We start from the raw sequence: 18,653 nt of genomic DNA, 5'->3' as shown, positions 1-18,653 counted from the left end.
GCCAACGAGACTGAGCTCCTGCAGGGAGGGGATCCCATCTGCCCCATGTCTGCGTGTGTGTTCTCTGCCCACAGAGGCGGCCTTGATTCGTTTATTCAACAACTCGCTGGATGCTGGGTGAGGGACCAGGGGTGTGAGACACAGGATCTACCCTCAGATCACTGTCATCGCATGCTCCCATCTCTCACACCGAGAATGATGCCCTGACTCCTGGCCCTGGACTGTAGGCCCTCACAGAACTGGGTGCCCCCCCACCTTAGGCCACATCCTCCCCAGCCATCCCCATTTCTCTCCCAGCTCTGGCCACGCTGGCCTCCATGCGGCCCCTCACACCTGACCAGCTGTTCCTCCATGCGGCCCCTCACACCTGACCAGTGCTCCTTCCCTGAACCGACCCTCCGCTTCCTCCAGGCCTGCGTGGAGCACACTGGCCTTCCCTCACCCTCACTGCCAGGCACTCTCTCCTCCCTTTCTGGGTTCACTTCTCCTCACAGCACTTAGCGCTCCCTGGTGATGTGCTGTACGTGCCATTCTTTGACCGTGTATTGCGAGTTGTTACCAGTCTCTCACGCGAGATTCCAGAAAGCCGGCACCACCAGGGCAGGGACGTCAGCTGTCCTGGCTGCCAGTTCCAACAGCGCCCACGCAGGGGAGGCACCCAGATACCGGGGAGCAGCGAACACCGGCTTGGAGCTCACGGTTCTCTGGAGGTGCATACCAGCAAGGGGAAATGACCCACAGTGACGTGAGGCCTGTGGCAGGAGGTAGACAGCAGCTACTAGCCACACCCCGGGGGGCAGGAGCCTCGGGGAAGACATCCCTGAGGTCGCATCTAGCAGAAGCTGAGGGGACAGGCAGGAGTGAGACAGGTGAAGAGCAGGGGCAGGAGGAGAGCGGGAGGCAGAGGGCCTGCACCTGCCAGTCCCCGGGGGAGACGGGGCGCAGAAAGGCTGCTGCAGGGTGCATTCCCCAGGTGTGTTCATCGGGACCCAGACGTCTGCCTCTCCATACTCCTGCCATTTTCCAGTTAAACTGCTTCGATAGGGAAAAAAGCTTCCATATATAAACACCATTATAGGAAATCATTAAAAAGCAGCCATTTCATTATGGTTGCTATATTTGCAAACCTGCATTAGCAGCCCGACGGTTTTCTTGAGCTGGATTTGATAGGCAGAGTTTGCTGCGGGGTGTTTGCAGATCTTCATTCTAGATTGCAGGAGTTATGCCATCTAGCCCCTTCATCAGAAAGCCCTTTTCTTTTGTTTTCAAGCCCCACCCGTCAGAGCCCTTCTGCACCTGCGGTAAGCTGGCTCCCGGATCCTGTCCTCGGACCCAGGATGAAAATCAGCAATTTAGAAAGTGCTTTGATTTCCCTGACCAGTCCCCGGCAGGAGGAAGGTCCCGGCAGTGTCACAAGGCATCTTAAACTGTTCAGACAGTAGCTCTGTTCAAACCTGGCCACACAGTTTGGAAAATAAAGGGAATTAAATAGACAAAGACAAGATGGGAATCGTAGCTTGGGACTTCTCTTCCCTCAGTTTGGCAAAGAGCTCTAGCTCAGAGAGGCTGGCTGTAACGGGTAACACGATTCCCTCACTTAGTGTCGAGCGTTTACATGCCTCTGGGTGTGTAATCCTCAACATTTGAGAGGATGCCTCTCTGCTCCTCCAACATTTGAGAGGACGCTCCTCCTCTGTAAAATTGGGCTCACAGGCATCAGAGAGGGTGAGTCACTTGTCCCAGGCCACACAGCTAATCAGTCGCTGCTGTTGCCGGCGCCTGCGGCTCTGCGGATGGCTTCGCTCTTAAGCGCCGCTGCCTAAACAGCGAAACGTGCCTCGGGTTAGTGGCCCCCTCCCTGCAGTCCTTGGAGGTCTTCAGTGCTGACGGGGGAGGTGAGGGAGCAGCAGTGCCTAGCTTTATAGCAGAGTGTTTGTTGCTAATCGAGATCTTGCAGACCTCCGTCTTAGAAAACAACGCTTTGAGGCCAAGTGACTCTGGGGGTTGCCATAGAGCAGAGCACAGATGTGTGTGCACGGGCTCATCACGGCCTGCATGCGCGTGCGTGTGCGGTTGTTCCCTGGCCGACTGCTTCTCTGCTGTGTTAGTGGCATGGCAGAGCTCATCCAGAGCAGTTGCTCACAGAGCAAAATCCTCGGTCTGAAGGACCTTGGCACAGCCTGTGTTGGGTTCTGTTCCTTATTTTGAGCTCTCCTCTGGTTTTAGGTGAGAAATTCTTATTTTTCTGGAATCTGGCAATGCTCAGCTATTATCCCCTTAGGGATGAAAGGAAGCATATGATACCTTGTTTGCTGGTGGGATCACTGAGTTTGAGATTTCCTCCTTATGAGTTGTTTTTGGAGGACAACCAAGGAAGAGTTTACACATGAGACCTGACTCTTTGGCACGGCAGTGACTTTGCGATATGTTTAACGTTAAAGCCAGATTTTCCTGGCTTCATGGCGGATGAGGCTTAATGGCTTCAGGAAAAATGTTCCAAAGTGTCAAACAGCCACTCCCAGTAAGGAGAAGGGGGATCGGGCAGGGAAAGGCAGCCCTCCCTCCTCCAGAAACGATTTCTGCAGGGTTGGGAGAGAAGCGGTTACAAAGGCAAAAGGAGCCTGTCTGGAGAAGATTTGCATTTTGTTAGGAGCAAGGGGACTAGGCAGCCAGTTACTCTCCAGCAAAAATTTTTTTTAAAACAATCAGATTGTTTTTAACCTAATTCTGGAACTTTGAGGAAATAGTCCATAGGTTGGAAAGATTAGATGGAGCTGAAAATGGCACCTTGAGTAGTGGATAGACTAGGCTGAGCCCTTTGTTGCCTGCTTTCCCCTTCTTACTTTAATTGGGCAGCTTAATTTCTCCCAAGAGGTTCACAGTGTTGGGCATCCCTGAGAACCAAGCCCAGAGGAGATTCAAAGGTTTGAACATGGATTCACCGGAGGACTCTTTGAGGTGACTGAGCCTGGTCAGACAAGACCTGTCTGCGAACATCACCAAGGCAGAGTGACTAAGGAGTCCATCTAACTTATTCTGGAACCTTCCTTAGAGTAATCAAGCTTGAAGGCAGGAAAGGTCGCTACCCCCCCATTAGTTTATGTTATTTTGGAATATTTCCCTCAAATTGTACACAGTGATTTTTTTCAGCCCCTCAAAGACACTGGGGGTATAAGATGCAAATGGTAAGGGATTGATCCATCACATTTGTTCAAAATGCGTTCCTATAGGGGCACCTGGGTGGCTCAGTGGGTTAAGCCTCTGGCTTCGGCTTAGGTCATGAGCCTGGGGTCCTGGGATCGAGCCTCACATCGGGCTCTCTGCTCAGCAGGGAACCTGCTTCCCCCCAACTCTCTCTCTCTCTGCCTGCCTCTCTGCCTACTTGCGATCTCTGTCTGTCAAATAAATAAAATCTTAAAAAAAAAAAATGTGTTCTATAAATGTTGGGATTCAGGAATTCCTTTTTATAATACAAGTAGTCTTGATTTTCTAAATGCCAAGTCCCTTCAGGTTAGATGGGTTTTTTGGTTATCTGAAACTCATGACATGTTATTCCTTAAAGCCAGCATTATAAAGAAGTGTTTGCTTCCAAGACCAGTCCGTGAAAGCCTATTTTTCATCTGTAATGGGAACAAAGTATGGGATCTCAAGAGTGTTCCTACAACCCCAACCTTTGTTCTGGGGGAAAGGATTATGTCGACCACATTTGGCTGTCAAAGGCCCATCGACCCCATTCTTCGGGAAGTTTTGGAAATTCTTCCATCCCTGCCACAGTAAGAGCCTCAGAGTCTGGGACCAATACTTACTGCCTACTCTGCACTTGTCACTGTTCACTCTGGAGGGCTTGAGGCAAGGCCTGTCTGAATAGGGCCCTCGGGCTGAGATGGGAGACCAGGCACAGAAGACGGGCCCTTTGGACCAGAGGTTAGTGAGCCTGGGGGACAGCTGTCAGAGGTGATGTTGTGGAAAAGCAAAGTGACAATAGCAAAAATGAAAGCAAATGCAGGCTTTTAAGATGTGGCTGACGTAGAAGTCCTGAAAATACAGCTTTGAATGGCTGACATAGAAGTCCTGAAATACAGCTTCATTTTCTTGGGGAAAAAGAAACCCATCCCTCCTGGTGAAGTTAGGACCCAACCAGGGTGGTGGCTGGTGGCTCCCACCCTCACCCGTGCCTGTGGCCTTGGGGAGGTGATTTGGGTGTGGCAGTGACCCTTTCTCAGGAGAGCATTCCGGGTCCCATGGCTGCACTGAGAAGTGGGTCATCCCTGGGGGTCCCCACGTCACATCCAGACTCAGTGCCCCCGTGTTCCGTCAGACCTTCTGACCTTGAACGATAAGGTGTTTATTTCCCCCTCAACTTTTTATTTTGAAAAACTTCAAACTTACATAAATGGTAGAAGGAACCCCGGTGAACCCTTTGCCTAGACTGACCGGTCATTAACGTGACAACACATTTGATTTTGCCCTCACACGGAAATAATTTCTCCGGAGCTATTTGAAAGTAAGTTGCAGACCTCATGATGCTTCATCCTAAATAGATCAGCAAAACCTCTTAAGAACGGGGAGCGTCTCTTTTTTAACCACAGCGCTTTTATCATACCCGAGAATTTTAACCCAGATGGAACGTTATATATAGTCCGTATTCAAATTTCCCCCAAATGTACCATTCATGCCTTTTGTTGCTTTTGTTTAATCCAGGATCCAGGCAAGGCTCACACATTATATTTAGTTACCACGACTCTTTAAACTCCTTTCATCTAGAACAGGTTCCCCCCACCTTTCTTCTCCTTCGTGACATTGACATTTCTGAAGAGGCCAGGTTTGTGGTGCCGCAGAAAGCCCTCAGTCTGGATGGTCTGGTTGTCTCCTTGGTATTAGATTTGAGGTGAGCATTTTCCACAAGAATTCACAGGGGCGGTGAGACGCCCTCACGACGGGGTCGCCCCGGGAAGTTCGCCATGGCAATTTGACCGTCAGTGGCAATGTTGCAGTGTGTTCAAGCTGTAACAGCACCATTCCTCTGCGTCCTCTTGCCTTCAGGAGACACAGGCCCTGGGCCTGCTACACGGGGTGCAGCCTGCATTGATACGGCCTCATTTCTTTCTCACAGACCTTTCAGGCTCCTCCTGGCTTTTCGTTTTCTGTGTTGCGTGATTCTGCTCTGGCTTCCTTCTTGCTGCGTGCTACCTGGAGGAAACTGCTTCTGCGGGAAAGCCACAGCCGTCCTCGTGTCAGCCCTGGAGCCACAACGGGGGCTGGGATGTTAGGTCCCCAGGACATCTCTGCTGGCCTCTTAGCAGAACGCCTACATTGCCACTGAAAGAATCTGTAGCTCTTTCCTCTCCTCGACCTGTCTTACAAGGTGCACGATGTGTGCCCATCAGAACAGAGGTGGGGGGGATGTGTGCTGGCCCTCGGAAGGCCGTGGGGGTTGCGGTTATGCCCTGAGCTGCTGCACCGCACAGGGAAGGCCTTTGGAGTATGTGCTCAGCAAGCCTGCCGCTGCTTCTGTTTCTCAGACCGGCTCAGGTTCACTGTGCCTGGCAGCTCCAGCTTGAGCGGACATATCCCCCTCCGGGATCCAACCAACAGAAAACTTTCTGCCTTCTGAACAAGCCACAGTCTGCCCCAAGACAGGTCTTGGATTTGAGGATTCTTTAGCTGTGAGAAGACTAACAAAACCCAGCTTCTTATAAAGTTGATGTACAGAAAGTCTTTCCTTTCTTTTACATGTTCAACTCAGGTAGTCTTTACTGAGCATGATCCCATGCCCACTGTTGTGAGCATCTGGGAACACAAGAACTAATAAATAGTCATTTGTCCCCAGGGCTGGGCTTGGTAGGGTTGATATGTCAATTATAGGAGTAGATCCATTCTGGTAGAGGTAGGTACATAGCTCAGAATTAGTTAAATCAGGGGAGTGTTTCTAGTGTCTAAAGTTTTATTGGGGTTAGGGTTTTTACAGGGGGTTCAAAAAAACAAAGAACAGGCAGCCTCTGACACCTAATTCCAAATGAACCAACTGTGACATAGTTTCTTGAATGGAGCTCAGGTAGGCTGAGTTGATCCTGAGGGAGAGAGAAGAAAACTCTAGTGTATCTGTTGAACGAAGCAAGAACACTGGTTAGGCTTGATTTTCATAGCCATGAACGCCCTCTGACCCTTCTCCCGGGTTTCCCTAGTACTGGGGTCTTCCTTCAAACAGCAACATAAAAACCTAAGCCTCCGGGCTCTGTCAGAACAATTAACCTGAGCTGTCATGTCTTCAGCTCCGAACTGAGAGCCGAGGCAGGGTGGCCGATGGACCGGGGTAGCGAGCGGTGGAGAGGGAAGTGGAGGGGCGCCATGGCCATCCAAGTCCCAAGGGGCCAGCTGCCGGCCGCTCCACAGATGGTCATGTGAGGAGCCAGGCCCGGTATTGCCAGACCTGACTCGACAAGAAGAGCCATAAATTCTAATGACTTCCAAATGCCGACGATTAATTCAAAACTGCTTCAGAAAAAACCAAAAACCAAAAAGGCCGTGCCAGACGTCCACGTCTGCCGTCCAAACGACAAGCATCCTCCTGGGCTGCAGGTGGCTGCGTGGCCTCCTCTGGTCAACGGGAGGTGCTCGTTCCATTTATTCATCTGTGTCCTCTTTCTCATTTTTACAGCAAATTAGACCACTGGAAGGCACAGTTTCGAGAGCGTGTGAACTTACTCTTCCCAGAAATCCCTTCACCTTGTACTTTCATGGCCCACTGCTTTTTTTTTTTTTTTTTTAAGATTTTATTTATTTATTTGACACAGAGAGGGATACATCACACAAGTAGGCAGAGAAGCAGGCAGAGAGAGAGGGGGAAGCAGGCTCCCCGCTGAGCAGAGAGCCTGACGCGGGGCTCGATCCCAGGACCCTGGGATCATGACCTGAGCCGAAGGCAGAGGCTTAACCAACACTGAGCCACCCAGGCACCCCGACCACTGCTTAATTTTAATTAAAGATTAGCATAAGAAGAAGCCATATGAAATCTGCCTCTCTTTGAAACTGGGTCTGAGGAGCTTGGTAACCACATTGCTTTACACCATATATGAAGTCCCAGATACTTTCAATTCTTTCAGCATCTGTCGCTGAAAACCCACTGTCTGTCTGGGCAAACCGGCATGCTTTCTCCTCTCTGACAGGAGAGGTTTCATTTTCGCTCTGGCTGCCAGGAAGCTCAGGGCTAAGTGGAAGAGTCAGCCCCAGCAGCTGTGTGAGCCTCCATCGGCATCCTTGGCCTTTCCCTGGGTCCGGTCACTGTTTCCCCCTTACGTGCGGGTGTTCGCTACAGCCCACTTCAAATTCTTCTTTGGAAAGATAAAAATAACCTCTGTTAAAAGCATGTGTACCCTATATGAAGGGCCTCCTCTTGGTCGTCGGCATGTGGGGCCAAGCCGTCCCCTTTCTGGAATAAACAAGGCACGGCATCGCCTTAGGTGCTCCTTGTAGTTCAGCCTGCGCGTCCCCCTCACGACAAGTGTGGGGTTCGGTGCACTCGGAGTGCACTCAGAGCTGTGCGACCCTCACCACCATCCATTTCCAGGACTCTCTCCTCCCAAACAGAAACCGTGGGTCTGTAAGCAATTGCCCCATTCCCTCAGCCCCCGGTGAGCTCTGCTCTAGCCCCCTCATCATTTCAGGGGAGTCATGTAACATCTGTCCTTTTGGAACTGGCTTATTTCCAGTATAATGTCCTCAGGGTTCATCCATGTTGTAGCACGGGCCCACCTTTCCTTCCTCTCGAAGGCTGGGCAGCCTTCCCTTGTGTTTCTGGGCCACATTTTGTTTTTCCGTTCGTTGGCTGGTGGATACTCTGGCTGCTTCGGCCTTTGACTATTGTGTGTAAGGTTGCTGCGAACATGGGTGTGCAAATATCTGTTTGAGCCCCACTTCCAACTCTTTTGAAATTGGATTGAGAAATGAGATTGCTGGAGGATAGGATAGTTCTATTTTTAACTTTTGATAAACGGCCATAGAGTTTTTCACAGCAATTGCACCATTTTATATTCCCACCAATAGGGCACAAGGATGCTCATTTTCTCTGTATATCCTTTTTTTTTTTTTTTTTTTAAGATTTTATGTATTTATTTGACAGACAGAGATCACAAGTAGGCGGAGAGGCAGGCAGAGAGAGGAGGAAGCAGGCTCCCTGCTGAGCAGAGAGAGCCCGATGCGGGGCCCGATCCCAGGACCCCGGAACCATGACCTGAGCTGAAGGCAGAGGCTTAACCCACTGAGCCACCCAGGCACCCCTTCTCTCTATATTACCAACACCTTATTTTGTGTTGCCGTTGTTGTTGTAAATAGTAGCCGTCCTAATGGTTTTGAGGTAGTATCTGGTTGTGGCTTTGATTTGTAAATGAGGCACCTTGTGCACTGGAATACCTGGTCCCTGTCTGGGTTTATCCTGCTCCTCTGGTCCCCTGGTTTAACAAGAGGTCCCTTAATCTTTTTTTTTTTTTTTTTTTTAATTTTTATTTATTTATTTGACAGACAGAGATCACAAGTAGGCAGAGAGGCAGGCAGAGAGAGAGAGAGAGAGAGGGAAGCAGGCTTCCTGCGGAGCAGGGAGCCCGATGCGGGGCTCGATCCCAGGACCCTGAGATCATGACCCGAGCCGAAGGCAGCAGCCCAAACCACTGAGCCACCCAGGCGCCCCCCCTTAATCTTTCTTGTAGAGACTCCCGCTTGCCTCAGCCTGTGGTGTTGTCGCGCTCGTCTGTAGCAGGGGCCAGACCAGGCAGAGCATTGTAGGTCGGGAGGAGGGATTGAGAATTTATTCTGACTTGGTATCTAGAGGAACTTGCCACAGACCCTGAAAGCTACTTCCACCCTGCCTGGAGCAGCACTGATGCTCGGGGCGAACGGTGGTGAGTGATTGGTGCCGGGGGGGTGGGGGAGGCACTTGGGGGACCCAGGACAGCTGCTCCTGCCAGCCTAGCCACCTTGTCCCCCTAAACTGAAGAATGACAGAAAGACAGCCACACATCACCCAATCACTAGTGGGACTTGTGTCAAACCACAGGGCAGAACTCAGTGGATAACAGGCGGGATTGTGTGGAGTTCATCATCCAGCTTGTGCCTTGGAATTTTGGTTTCCTAAGACCACAGAAAACACTAACAGCCCTCTTTGGTTCAAAGGGAAGAAGCTCAGCTGTTTTCAACCTGGATGTTAATTAACACACCCTCCTCATCTCCCGATTCCCCATCCTATCCCAGCACCAGATTCTCTGTGGTCCCTTTCATCAGGATGCTAGTGAACAGCTGAGAGAAGAGACTGTGGCATTTCCTCATCCATCTGTGGGACTCTCAGGGTTGAGGAGAGTCTCTTACTTATTTTTGTACCCTGCTGCTAGCCTGAGGCCAGGACTCAGCAACTGTCTGGTTAAGCAATGAGAAAGAAGTCCTGGCCAGATTTGTACACCTTCCCCCTGTTCCCGAGAGCCCAACATCATCGGCATGCAGCCTGCTTCCACCTCTCAGGTCCTGCCAGAAGGGCCCGGAGCAGACATGTCTGGTGTGATCACTGTAGCAGGTGGAGCTGTACTAGGGAACTCCAGATGGAACGGCTGAATAGAGCCATCTTTCTTCTTCATCCTGCTCAGAAGCACTTAATAGTGCAAATAAATCAGGAGTGTATGTGAACTCCAGCTCCGTGGACCAGGGACCCTACAGCTCAAGGTAAATGATCATTTGGAGAAATTTCTCTGATTATTACTTAGAATTAATCATCAAATCCAAGACCAGAGAGAGTTCCAGTGGCACATGCTGGACCTGCTTACCTTGAGATGATGGTGGGCACCTGTACCCCTTCTCCAGAGGGCCTTCTGCAATGAGGACTGTCCCCCAGTGGTTAGCAGCTCAGAGCATGGTCTGTGATGAAGACAAAAAGCATATGATTGATGTAAAACCCTCTGCTGCTAGCCGTCTGGGTTTCCAGTCTATCTCTTAAATACCTGATGTGAGGTTCATATTTGCTCACTTGAAAATAATTCTTGGGCGCCTGGGTGGCTCAGTGGGTTAAGCCGCTGCCTTCGGCTCAGGTCATGATCTCAGGCTCCTGGGATCGAGTCCCGCATCGGGCTCTCTGCTCAGCAGGGAGCCTGCTTCCTCCTCTCTCTCTCTCTGCCTGCCTCGCTGCCTATAGAAAGACACCTGTCTTTCTATAACCCAAAATCTCTCTCTGTCAAATAAATAAATAAATCTTTAAAAAAAAAAAAAAAAAGAAAAGAATTCTTGATTGCCTACACTCTTCTGTGGTGGAGATACAGTGGTGAGGAAGATTAAAGTTTCTTCACGGAGCGCACATTTCAGTGGAGAAGAGATAATGAACGCATAAGTCAGATCAGATAGTGGTAACTGTCACAAAGAAGATAGAATAATGGAGTAGGGACTGAGCAGGGAGAAGGGCGGAACCATGGCTTCGATAGGGAAGAGCGTGGCGAGGAGGTCCCATCTGACTGAGAGCTGAGTAAGCGGAGACTTGGGTGGAAATCTGTCAGAGGAAACCGCAAAGGAGAAGGAGGCCCTGAAGCAGGCAGGGGATTGACATGCTCCCGGGATGGAGAGAAGGGCACAAGTGTGAGCAGAGCGAGTGAGGGGGAGGCAGGCAGATGAGAAGGTCAGGGTCTGTGGTTCTCACCCTGGCTGCATATGAGAGTGATCTGAAGGTCTTTAAAAATTTCCCCAGTGTCAAGCCCCACCCCCCAGAGACTATGATTTAATTGGTCTGGGGTGGGGCCCGGACATGGGTAATTTATAAAAGCTCTGCAGAAAATTCCACAGTGCAACCTGGATTGAGAACATCATCAGTCTTGATCATGCAGAGTCTTACAGACTCTGGTGAGGAGTTTGGAATTGAGCTGCATGACAGTGGGAAGCCATTAAGTGGCGTGGGCTAGGGGAGTAACATTGGACTTATGTCCTTGAGAGGTTCACTTTGGCTGCAGTGTGGGGAGTGGAGGTTGGTGGTTGTTTGGGTGGTTTAGCAAAGAAGTGATGGTAGCCTGAACTGTGGTGCTCTCCGTGGAGATGGTAAGAAGAGGTCCCTTTGGGGATAAGTTTTGGAGGTGGCACTCTCAAGGTGAATTGGGTTTAGTATGTGAGACAAAAGGAGATGAAGCTTGCCTGACAGGTAACCTGAGTAACTGAGTGGATGGTGGTGCCATTCACAGAGATGGGAAGGAACAGGTGTGAAAAGGAAGTGGAATATTGGGTCCATCGGTTGCTCTGAAAGCCTCAGGCTGTCTTCTCTTTAGATTCAGGTAGCTTAGAGATCCAGGCAGTCAAATAAGGTTGACCAAAAGATTCTCATGTACCGTTACTATAATACTGAGCTTCTTGGTGTCTTCCAACGGTAAGCACCAAAAGCAATGGACTGTTTCAGTGCATGGAAGCTAGGATGAGAAGGGAGGAGGAGAGAAGATGAGAACTTGAAGACGTTGAGCTTCTTTCCCATAGGAATCACACTGGGTGTAGGGGAGGAATGCCCTTGGAGAGGTTGTTTAACACCTGTCTTTCTATAACCCAAAATAGAAAGTTACTTGTGTTGGACTTTAAGGGGATTTTTTTTCCCCCAGCAGAATTATCTTCTAAAATATTTGTAGCTCATACTAAGATTATAATTAATTTTTCTTCCCAGACCAGGCCTAGATGTCCAGAAATTAAAAGTAACCAAGAGCTTTCACCTGGGTGGCTCAGTTAGTTAAGCATCCAACTCTTAATTTTGGCTCAGGTCATGATCTCAGGGATGTGAGATCAAGCCCCGAGCCATGGAGCCTGCTTAGGATTCTCTCTCCCCCTGTCCTGCCGTACCCCCACTGTTCTTTCTCTCTCTTTAAAAAAAAAAAAAAGTAAACCAGATTTTAAATTCAGAATCATGTCATTAGAATTACTTACAAGACCTTCACAAGGAGAACAGTATGAACTTCAATACAAGAGTTTGCTTTTGCCCTGAGGAAAAAGTGGTTTAAATTGCAATGGTAGAGTACATTGGTTGGTCATATCAGGAAAAGGTCCTCATTAGATTCTCACTGTGTCTCTGCTTACTCTGGGCCTTTTTGTTTTGTTGAGTCAAGTTCTGAGATCTTTGCTGAAACTCTTTCTGGAGTCATACTTGTCTGAATGGCTAGGGAGGAAGGTTGACCAGAAGGCTTCTGAAGTCCCAGCAGCCTCTTGTGAGACCCTTCCTTGTTCTTACCAAAGAACTTGAGACAGAGCTCCCTTCCAGAGAAAGACCAGAGCATTTAGTGTGACATGGCTGGCTGGAAAATGGCCGTGGTCTGAAACTCCTTACTAAAGGCTTTACCTTGGCTCTCAACCTCAGAAGTGGGGCCAGCAGCCTATGACATGAGACCTCATCGCATTACAGTGTAGAACATCCAGCGTCATCGCCATCCCATTTTACCCGACTGGGTTCCTCACAGTGAAACGGGAGCGTGTACATTGCCTGGCTGCTTGCTGACCTCACCATGTCCACCTTCACTCCCAGATAATTGCAGTGACCTGAACTCCGAGCTGCAGAGGGTGCTGACGGGGCTGGAGAATGTCGTCTGCTGCAGGAAGAAGAGCAGCTGCAGCCTCTCTGTGGCCGAGGTGGACAGACACATCGAGCAGCTCACCACGGCCAGTGAACACTGTGACTTGGCCATCAAGGTATACACCCCCCGCCTCCTGGCTGGCTCTGTGAGAGCCTACGAGGCAAACGGTCAGATCTCCTTCTTTTGAAGTGTGGTTTTGTTCAATACCTGTTAGGAATGAGTGTTTCTAAGAAAACCATACTATACCAGGACCACCCAGGAGAGGTAGGAGCCCTGTAAATTTTTGCTGGGAGTCAAGATCGCTTGCTGGCTTTTTAGCAAAAATGATAATTTCGTTAAAATCTCAGACTCCTAGATTGAACCATATCATTTTATCGTAGTACTCGCAAGTTGTAGGATTAACTTGGAAGTTTCATTTGAGCGCTGAGGCCTCTAGTATATTAATTCAGAAGTTAGCGATTCATGGCGCCAATAACGGGGAAGGGAGTTCAGGGCCTGAGTGAGTCATCTATCCTGAGCATGCTGGACGAGGCCTCAGCCACCCTTCCACAGCCACCATCTTGGTGCCTCAGGAGCATGAGAGAGGAATGGGCTGCATCTATCTGCCCAGACTCCTCATGAGCAATGGGAATGCGAAGGCTAGTGATACTGGGCCTCTGGTATCCGTATATGACTTCACCACAGCTTAGTAAGTAGGCATGGCAGTTCAGACTGAAAAGTCTGGGAGGCGCCTACATAAAGGAAAAATGTGACACATTAATAGTGCCCTTCGACACTAGGCCCAAGTTTCTATCCATAGGAATCCTGGTAAACCATGATTCATATTTAGAACAAGCTGGTTTTCCATCTTATTCATCTCAATTATAAATATATAGTTGATGTGGTTTGGGGAGGCAACCACGGGCGTTTCTTTTGTTGGAGTCCCCCAGGCCCTGTATTTGATTGTAATGTCACCTTGGCTGTTAGTCCTGGTCTCAGCACTAAGGACTCAGCATTGAGTCCTGCCTCAGCCCCCTCAGCGGGAGGAGGTCAAGGGTTTCTGCCAGCCAGCAAGGAACAGAGTGGGCCTGGAGCAGGGCTGAGGAGAAAAGCTTCAGATCTGAGGGGAAGGATGAAGCCCCATATGTGGAAAGTGGCGGCAAGACTTGGCTAACATCTTCATCGTGGAACCAATTCGGGCATCCAACGGTGTAACCCCCTCACATTTTTACGTTTTTGAGACCACCTGTTTCTCCTCACATCTCTTCACATCTGCCTTCTGCCCTGCATGGTACTCCTCCCTCTTTTTTCCATATCACTTGGCTTATGCCTTCTATGCCAAAGGGCAGCAGATGGGAACGAATAGTTTCTGAAACCAAGCAGAATTACTTCTTCCTTTTTTTCCCCTAATTTTATGCTTGTCTCTTCTCCATTAATACTACATTTTAAGTGAATTTGTAAAAATCTCTCCAAGTACTATTAAGAGTCTATTCTTTTTAGCTCATATCTGTTTTATTAATTAATGAAATCCCTGCTGTCTCAGAAGCATCCACAATGAGCTTCGTCTTTTCTGTGTCACTGAGGTTTATTTTTGTCTTTTACATCTTGGGACTGCACCTCATTCACACCCTCTGAATTCTGATATGACACCGAAAGCTGGAAATGGTGATGTGACTTCTGCCATCTCGGAGTTGCAAACACGGGAGACCTATAATTTGGGAAACCTCAAGCTAATTTTTCTATGCTGTTTGCAACGTCACACTTGCACTATGAAACCCACTAATGGGCTTTCTGTCTGCTTCTATGTGTTTACCAACTCTAGAACATGGACTGAGGACTCAAGCATTTGTGTGGATATGGCCGTTAGATCCACCGATAGACAAACATACCATATAGGAACTAGGTTGTTCGCATCCTGGGGACTGTTAGGAGACACAGACTGTGGCCCAGGCGAGTGACAGAGCCTTCTCTGAAAACGGGGAGAGGGTGGTTTGGGGGTAGTCATGGCTACCATTAGCAGTGAAAGGATCATAGAAGCCATTCCCCTGTTGACACTTGCTCCCTGTTCTGCCTATTTTTTTTATCCTCTCCTTTGTCCCAGAGAACCCACTGGACTTGTTTTTGTGTTTTCCAGACAGTCGAGGAGATTGAAGGGGTACTTGGCCGGGACCTGTATCCCAACCTGGCAGAAGAGCGGTCTCGTTGGGAGAAGGAGCTGGCCGGGCTGAGGGAAGAGAATGAGAGCCTGACCGCCATGCTGTGCAGCAAAGAGGAGGAGCTGAACAGGACCAAGGCCACCATGAACGCCATCCGGGAGGAGCGGGACCGGCTCCGAAGGCGGGTGAGCGCGCCAAGTCCAACATGGCCAGGCCTTCCCCCTCGGGCTGTGGGGCTGGAAGACAAACAAGCATATAGAGCCAAGGGCAACCCCAAGAGTTTTATGGCGTTCATAGTCTTGGGAATCTCCTGCCCTTTCTAATCAGGAAGTCATTCTCCAGAGGGGAGTAGTTTGAAAGCACTGAGATGTGCAGGTAAGATTTAAAAAAGATTTTAAGATTTAAAAAAACAAAAAAAAACACAAACAAAAAAAAGAAAACCACTCTTGTCTGGAATCACAAGTCTAAGTGGATGGTAAAATTCTGTCAGCGCAGTGATTCTCACACGTTTCTCCAGGATATGCATGTGTTCCCCAAGCTCAATTAGAGTGTACTTCTTTTAAGATAGACCAATAATATTTTATAATTCACAGAAATATATAGAATTTTCCCCTCTGCAGTTCCTTCTCTAAAGTTTTCTCTAAATTTATGGTACCTGCTATCACCTGCAGTGAGTCTAATGTGAAATGCCCTCTCCTCTGGGGCATGTAGGAAGGTTACGGACACATATGCGTGTATGTCTGTGTATATGTATGTACACGTGTGTCGTTCCTGGCCATCACCCCAACATACCAAATGGTTCTGTGGCCTGCAGCCGCTTCCAGAGCAACTTGCCTAGGACATCCACCCATTGCAAGAGGAGCGGATATTTCAGCGGAGTCATGTTTGGGAGAGTTGTTAGAGCCCTCTGTTTTCTAAAGACGGAGGTTTTTTTGTTGTTTTTTTGTTTTTCTCGGGAACCCACCAGGACCTCTTTGTTTCTCTGTGAATTTGATTCTGTGATTAGTCTGGAGTAGAGCAATGAGTTCTTCAGTCAGAAACATACCCTCTGAAATTCACTTTGAATGACTAGACTGGCTTTACTCTTTCTCAGTCTTGGCGATATTAGCAGCTTGCTTTCCAGTTGTTCTGACTGGCCATGCTGCACACAGATAAAGCCAGCTTAGAGGGGAAAGGACATCTACTAGACCCCTCATCCTTCACCATCGCTCTTGCTCCCTTACTTTTTTTTTTTTTTTTTTTAAGATTTTATTTATTTATTTGACAGAGATCACAAGTAGGCAGAGAGGCAGGCAGACAGAGAGGAAGGGAAGCAGGTTCCCTGCTGAGCAGAGAGCCCGATGCGGGGCTCCATCCCACAATGCTGAGATCATGACCTAAGCCGAAGGCAGAGGCTTTAACCCACTGAGCCACCCAGGTGTCCCGCTCCCTTACTTTTAAAGACCATAAGGTCAGCCTCTGTACACCAGTCTAAATGCACACACAAGTTTTCTTGGTTGCCATTATGCATGAATATGGAAGAAATGACCATTTTTGAACAGTACCAACTCTTATCCTCATTTGTGGCTAATGTCATAGTTAAAAGGCCAGCATTCGCACCTCTCCTATCAGAGCATGATTTTGTTTGAACTCACGTGCCTAACCTGAGTTAGGCCCCCAGCTGTACGGAATGCCTTTCTCCAGCCTGGCATCAGCAGGTGTAAATCATCCTAGTCAGCAAAGACTTTATCTGGGCAAGCTGATGAAATGTACTTAGGGCTGAGGCCCACTCCGCCTGGAATTTCCTGGGTTACACTCCCTGATTGTTATGACTAATGCCCTAATTTGGCGTGCTTGCTATTAGTGTGCACATTCTGATGGTGCACATTTCATGAAGGAAATGCTGGTCTTAGTCGTAATTGCACATTGTGGTTTAGAATAAATGTCCTCCGCTCAACTTGAGTTACTAATGTAGAAGATAGCCCTGCATGGGGACAAGCAAAGGATGAAAAGCCAGTTTCCCTTCTGTCCAAGAATGTTCTCCAACTCTGGAGGTCAGCATTAAGAACAGTACAAGGTGGTGGTACTGTTACGATGTACCTGGGGTCACAGCTTGACCTTCCAGGTCACTGTGAGCCTTGAGCAAGTTACTAACCTCTCTGCACCTCAGCTGACTTCTGGCTTAAAGTGGGAATAAGAATGGTATCGAAGGCAGGAAAATCAGTTAATGCTCCTAAAGCACTCAGACAACCTTCATTCTGATCACACTTAACTCCTTTTAAATTTTGTAATTAATATGGTTTTAGATCATCTGGATTTCCATTACATCCACATCATAAACTGTTGAGGAACTTGTGTCTCTTCCTCGACTGGAAATGTCCTCAGGAGTGTGGACACCAACCCATGGCTCATTTTCCTGCATTTCAGAACTCGTTGCGGGTCTCGTGAAATTTGCTAACTGCCTTTGAATGCCAGTTTACTAGACTTTCAGTGTTGGCTTCTTTCCACCCACCACCACCCAGTATATTTCATTTCCCTGAGGAGGAATCTGTCTCTTGTTGTTCATTTTCTTCTGTTCTTCATTATGTGTCGCTCTTTGGAATGACGGAGGAACGGTTTCATTTCCATCTCTGTGACACCACGTGATACATGGCTTGATGGCCCTTGCTGGGTTTAGAGCAGGTCTGAATTCACAGTTCATCAGAGTTCCCTGAAAAGCAACTAGGGCCACTTTTTTTTTTTTTTCCATTACCCACATTCACTGTATAGAATTCGAACTGACCAGATCAATAGGATTGGTGCTTGCCCCCCTCGCCTGTAATTAAACAAAGTGCTCTCAGTAGGTTTTCTAACCCTTGCTCAAGATTTAATTAAATTAGATCTTTAATGTCAGTTAACAGATTGGGCTACTTGGCAGAGCAGTAACTAAGGAGCAACAGGCAGACAATTTTTATTCTTGGCCCCAGCTCATTATTAAATGAGATGATCATTTATTTCTGCATGCTCGGTAATATAGCCACTCATTTCCTCACACTTAAAGAAGTGGGCTTAATTTAGGCAAGGTAGAATTACTTACCCTAGAAAGGAAGCACTCGGCTCTTCATTCATTGATTCGTTTCACAAATATGATTGGCTGTCTCCTCTGGGCCGGGTAGAGAGGTTGCAGTGATAAGCAGGACACAGTCCTTGGCCAGAAGAATGTTGGGGAGACAGGCAGGTCAACAGGTTGTTCTAGTGCTGTAGGGAGGGTAGAGCACAGAGGACGCCTGTACAGTCCACAGGAGGGACACTGGATAGTAGGTCCAGCTTCTTTACATTGTTTTCATCTCTTACCTAGTAGTTTAGGTCGACTGCCAAGTAGCAAAAATGATCAGTGCTTTCCTCAGGTAGTTGAGGAAATCAGAGTCTGGTTAAGCTTTTGGTAAATCTGTGACCACAAGCTCATGGTTCTGTAACCCACTGAGTCATAGACTTGAATCAAAATTAGGCCACACAAGTTCCTTCTGAGATTTTGTACAAATTCTTCGAAGTGTTCTGCAAATTCATGGCCTAGGGTGATGGTGGGAGTTTGTTCTGTGTACACATCCCACCTAGGTATTTTCAGCGTATCTGGAAATGAATTTCTTCAGCTTCTTCTGGGCTTCTTTCATCCTTGGGATCTGACTTCTGCTTTGAGTCTCTGGCCATCACCACAGTCAGTTCAAGAGACTAGAAGACACACTGTCTTGAACTAAATAAAAGTCACTCGAATCTCAAATTTTTCCCTCTCTGCTTCTTCTGCTTTCCCTCCACATGTCTTAAAAACCCTTAGTGTTAGTTAATTGCCTGGGGCAGGGGAAGGGAGCAGTATTTCCACTAGTGATAAGTCGGTTTTTTCCAAACCTAACTGTGGTGTTACTTTTATGAAGGGATTTCATTGTTCTGTGTTTGTAGGACCCATGTAATACAAATGCAATCCCCCAGTTCAGCTAAAATC

The 18,653-nt window shown here is 48.3% G+C and overlaps 1 protein-coding gene across 6 annotated transcripts in view; it reads left to right on the top strand.

Moving 5' to 3' along the window:
• Window positions 1-18,653, top strand: part of MCC (MCC regulator of WNT signaling pathway) — a 435,968-nt gene that overhangs the window by 353,374 nt on the left and 63,941 nt on the right. For all 6 annotated transcript variants that reach the window (XM_082723700.1, XM_082723701.1, XM_082723702.1 and 3 more), the window contains 2 exons: window positions 12,515-12,678; window positions 14,677-14,883. In XM_082723700.1, the coding sequence (XP_082579826.1) occupies window positions 12,515-12,678; window positions 14,677-14,883 (371 nt within the window). The remainder of the gene's footprint in view (window positions 1-12,514; window positions 12,679-14,676; window positions 14,884-18,653) is intronic.

The sequence above is a fragment of the Mustela nivalis genome (genome assembly GCF_964662115.1).
Source record: "Mustela nivalis genome assembly, chromosome: 3".
Lineage (NCBI taxonomy): Eukaryota > Metazoa > Chordata > Mammalia > Carnivora > Mustelidae > Mustela > Mustela nivalis.
The sequence above is the reverse complement of the archived record's forward strand: the minus strand, read 5'-3'. Positions and strand labels throughout refer to the sequence as shown.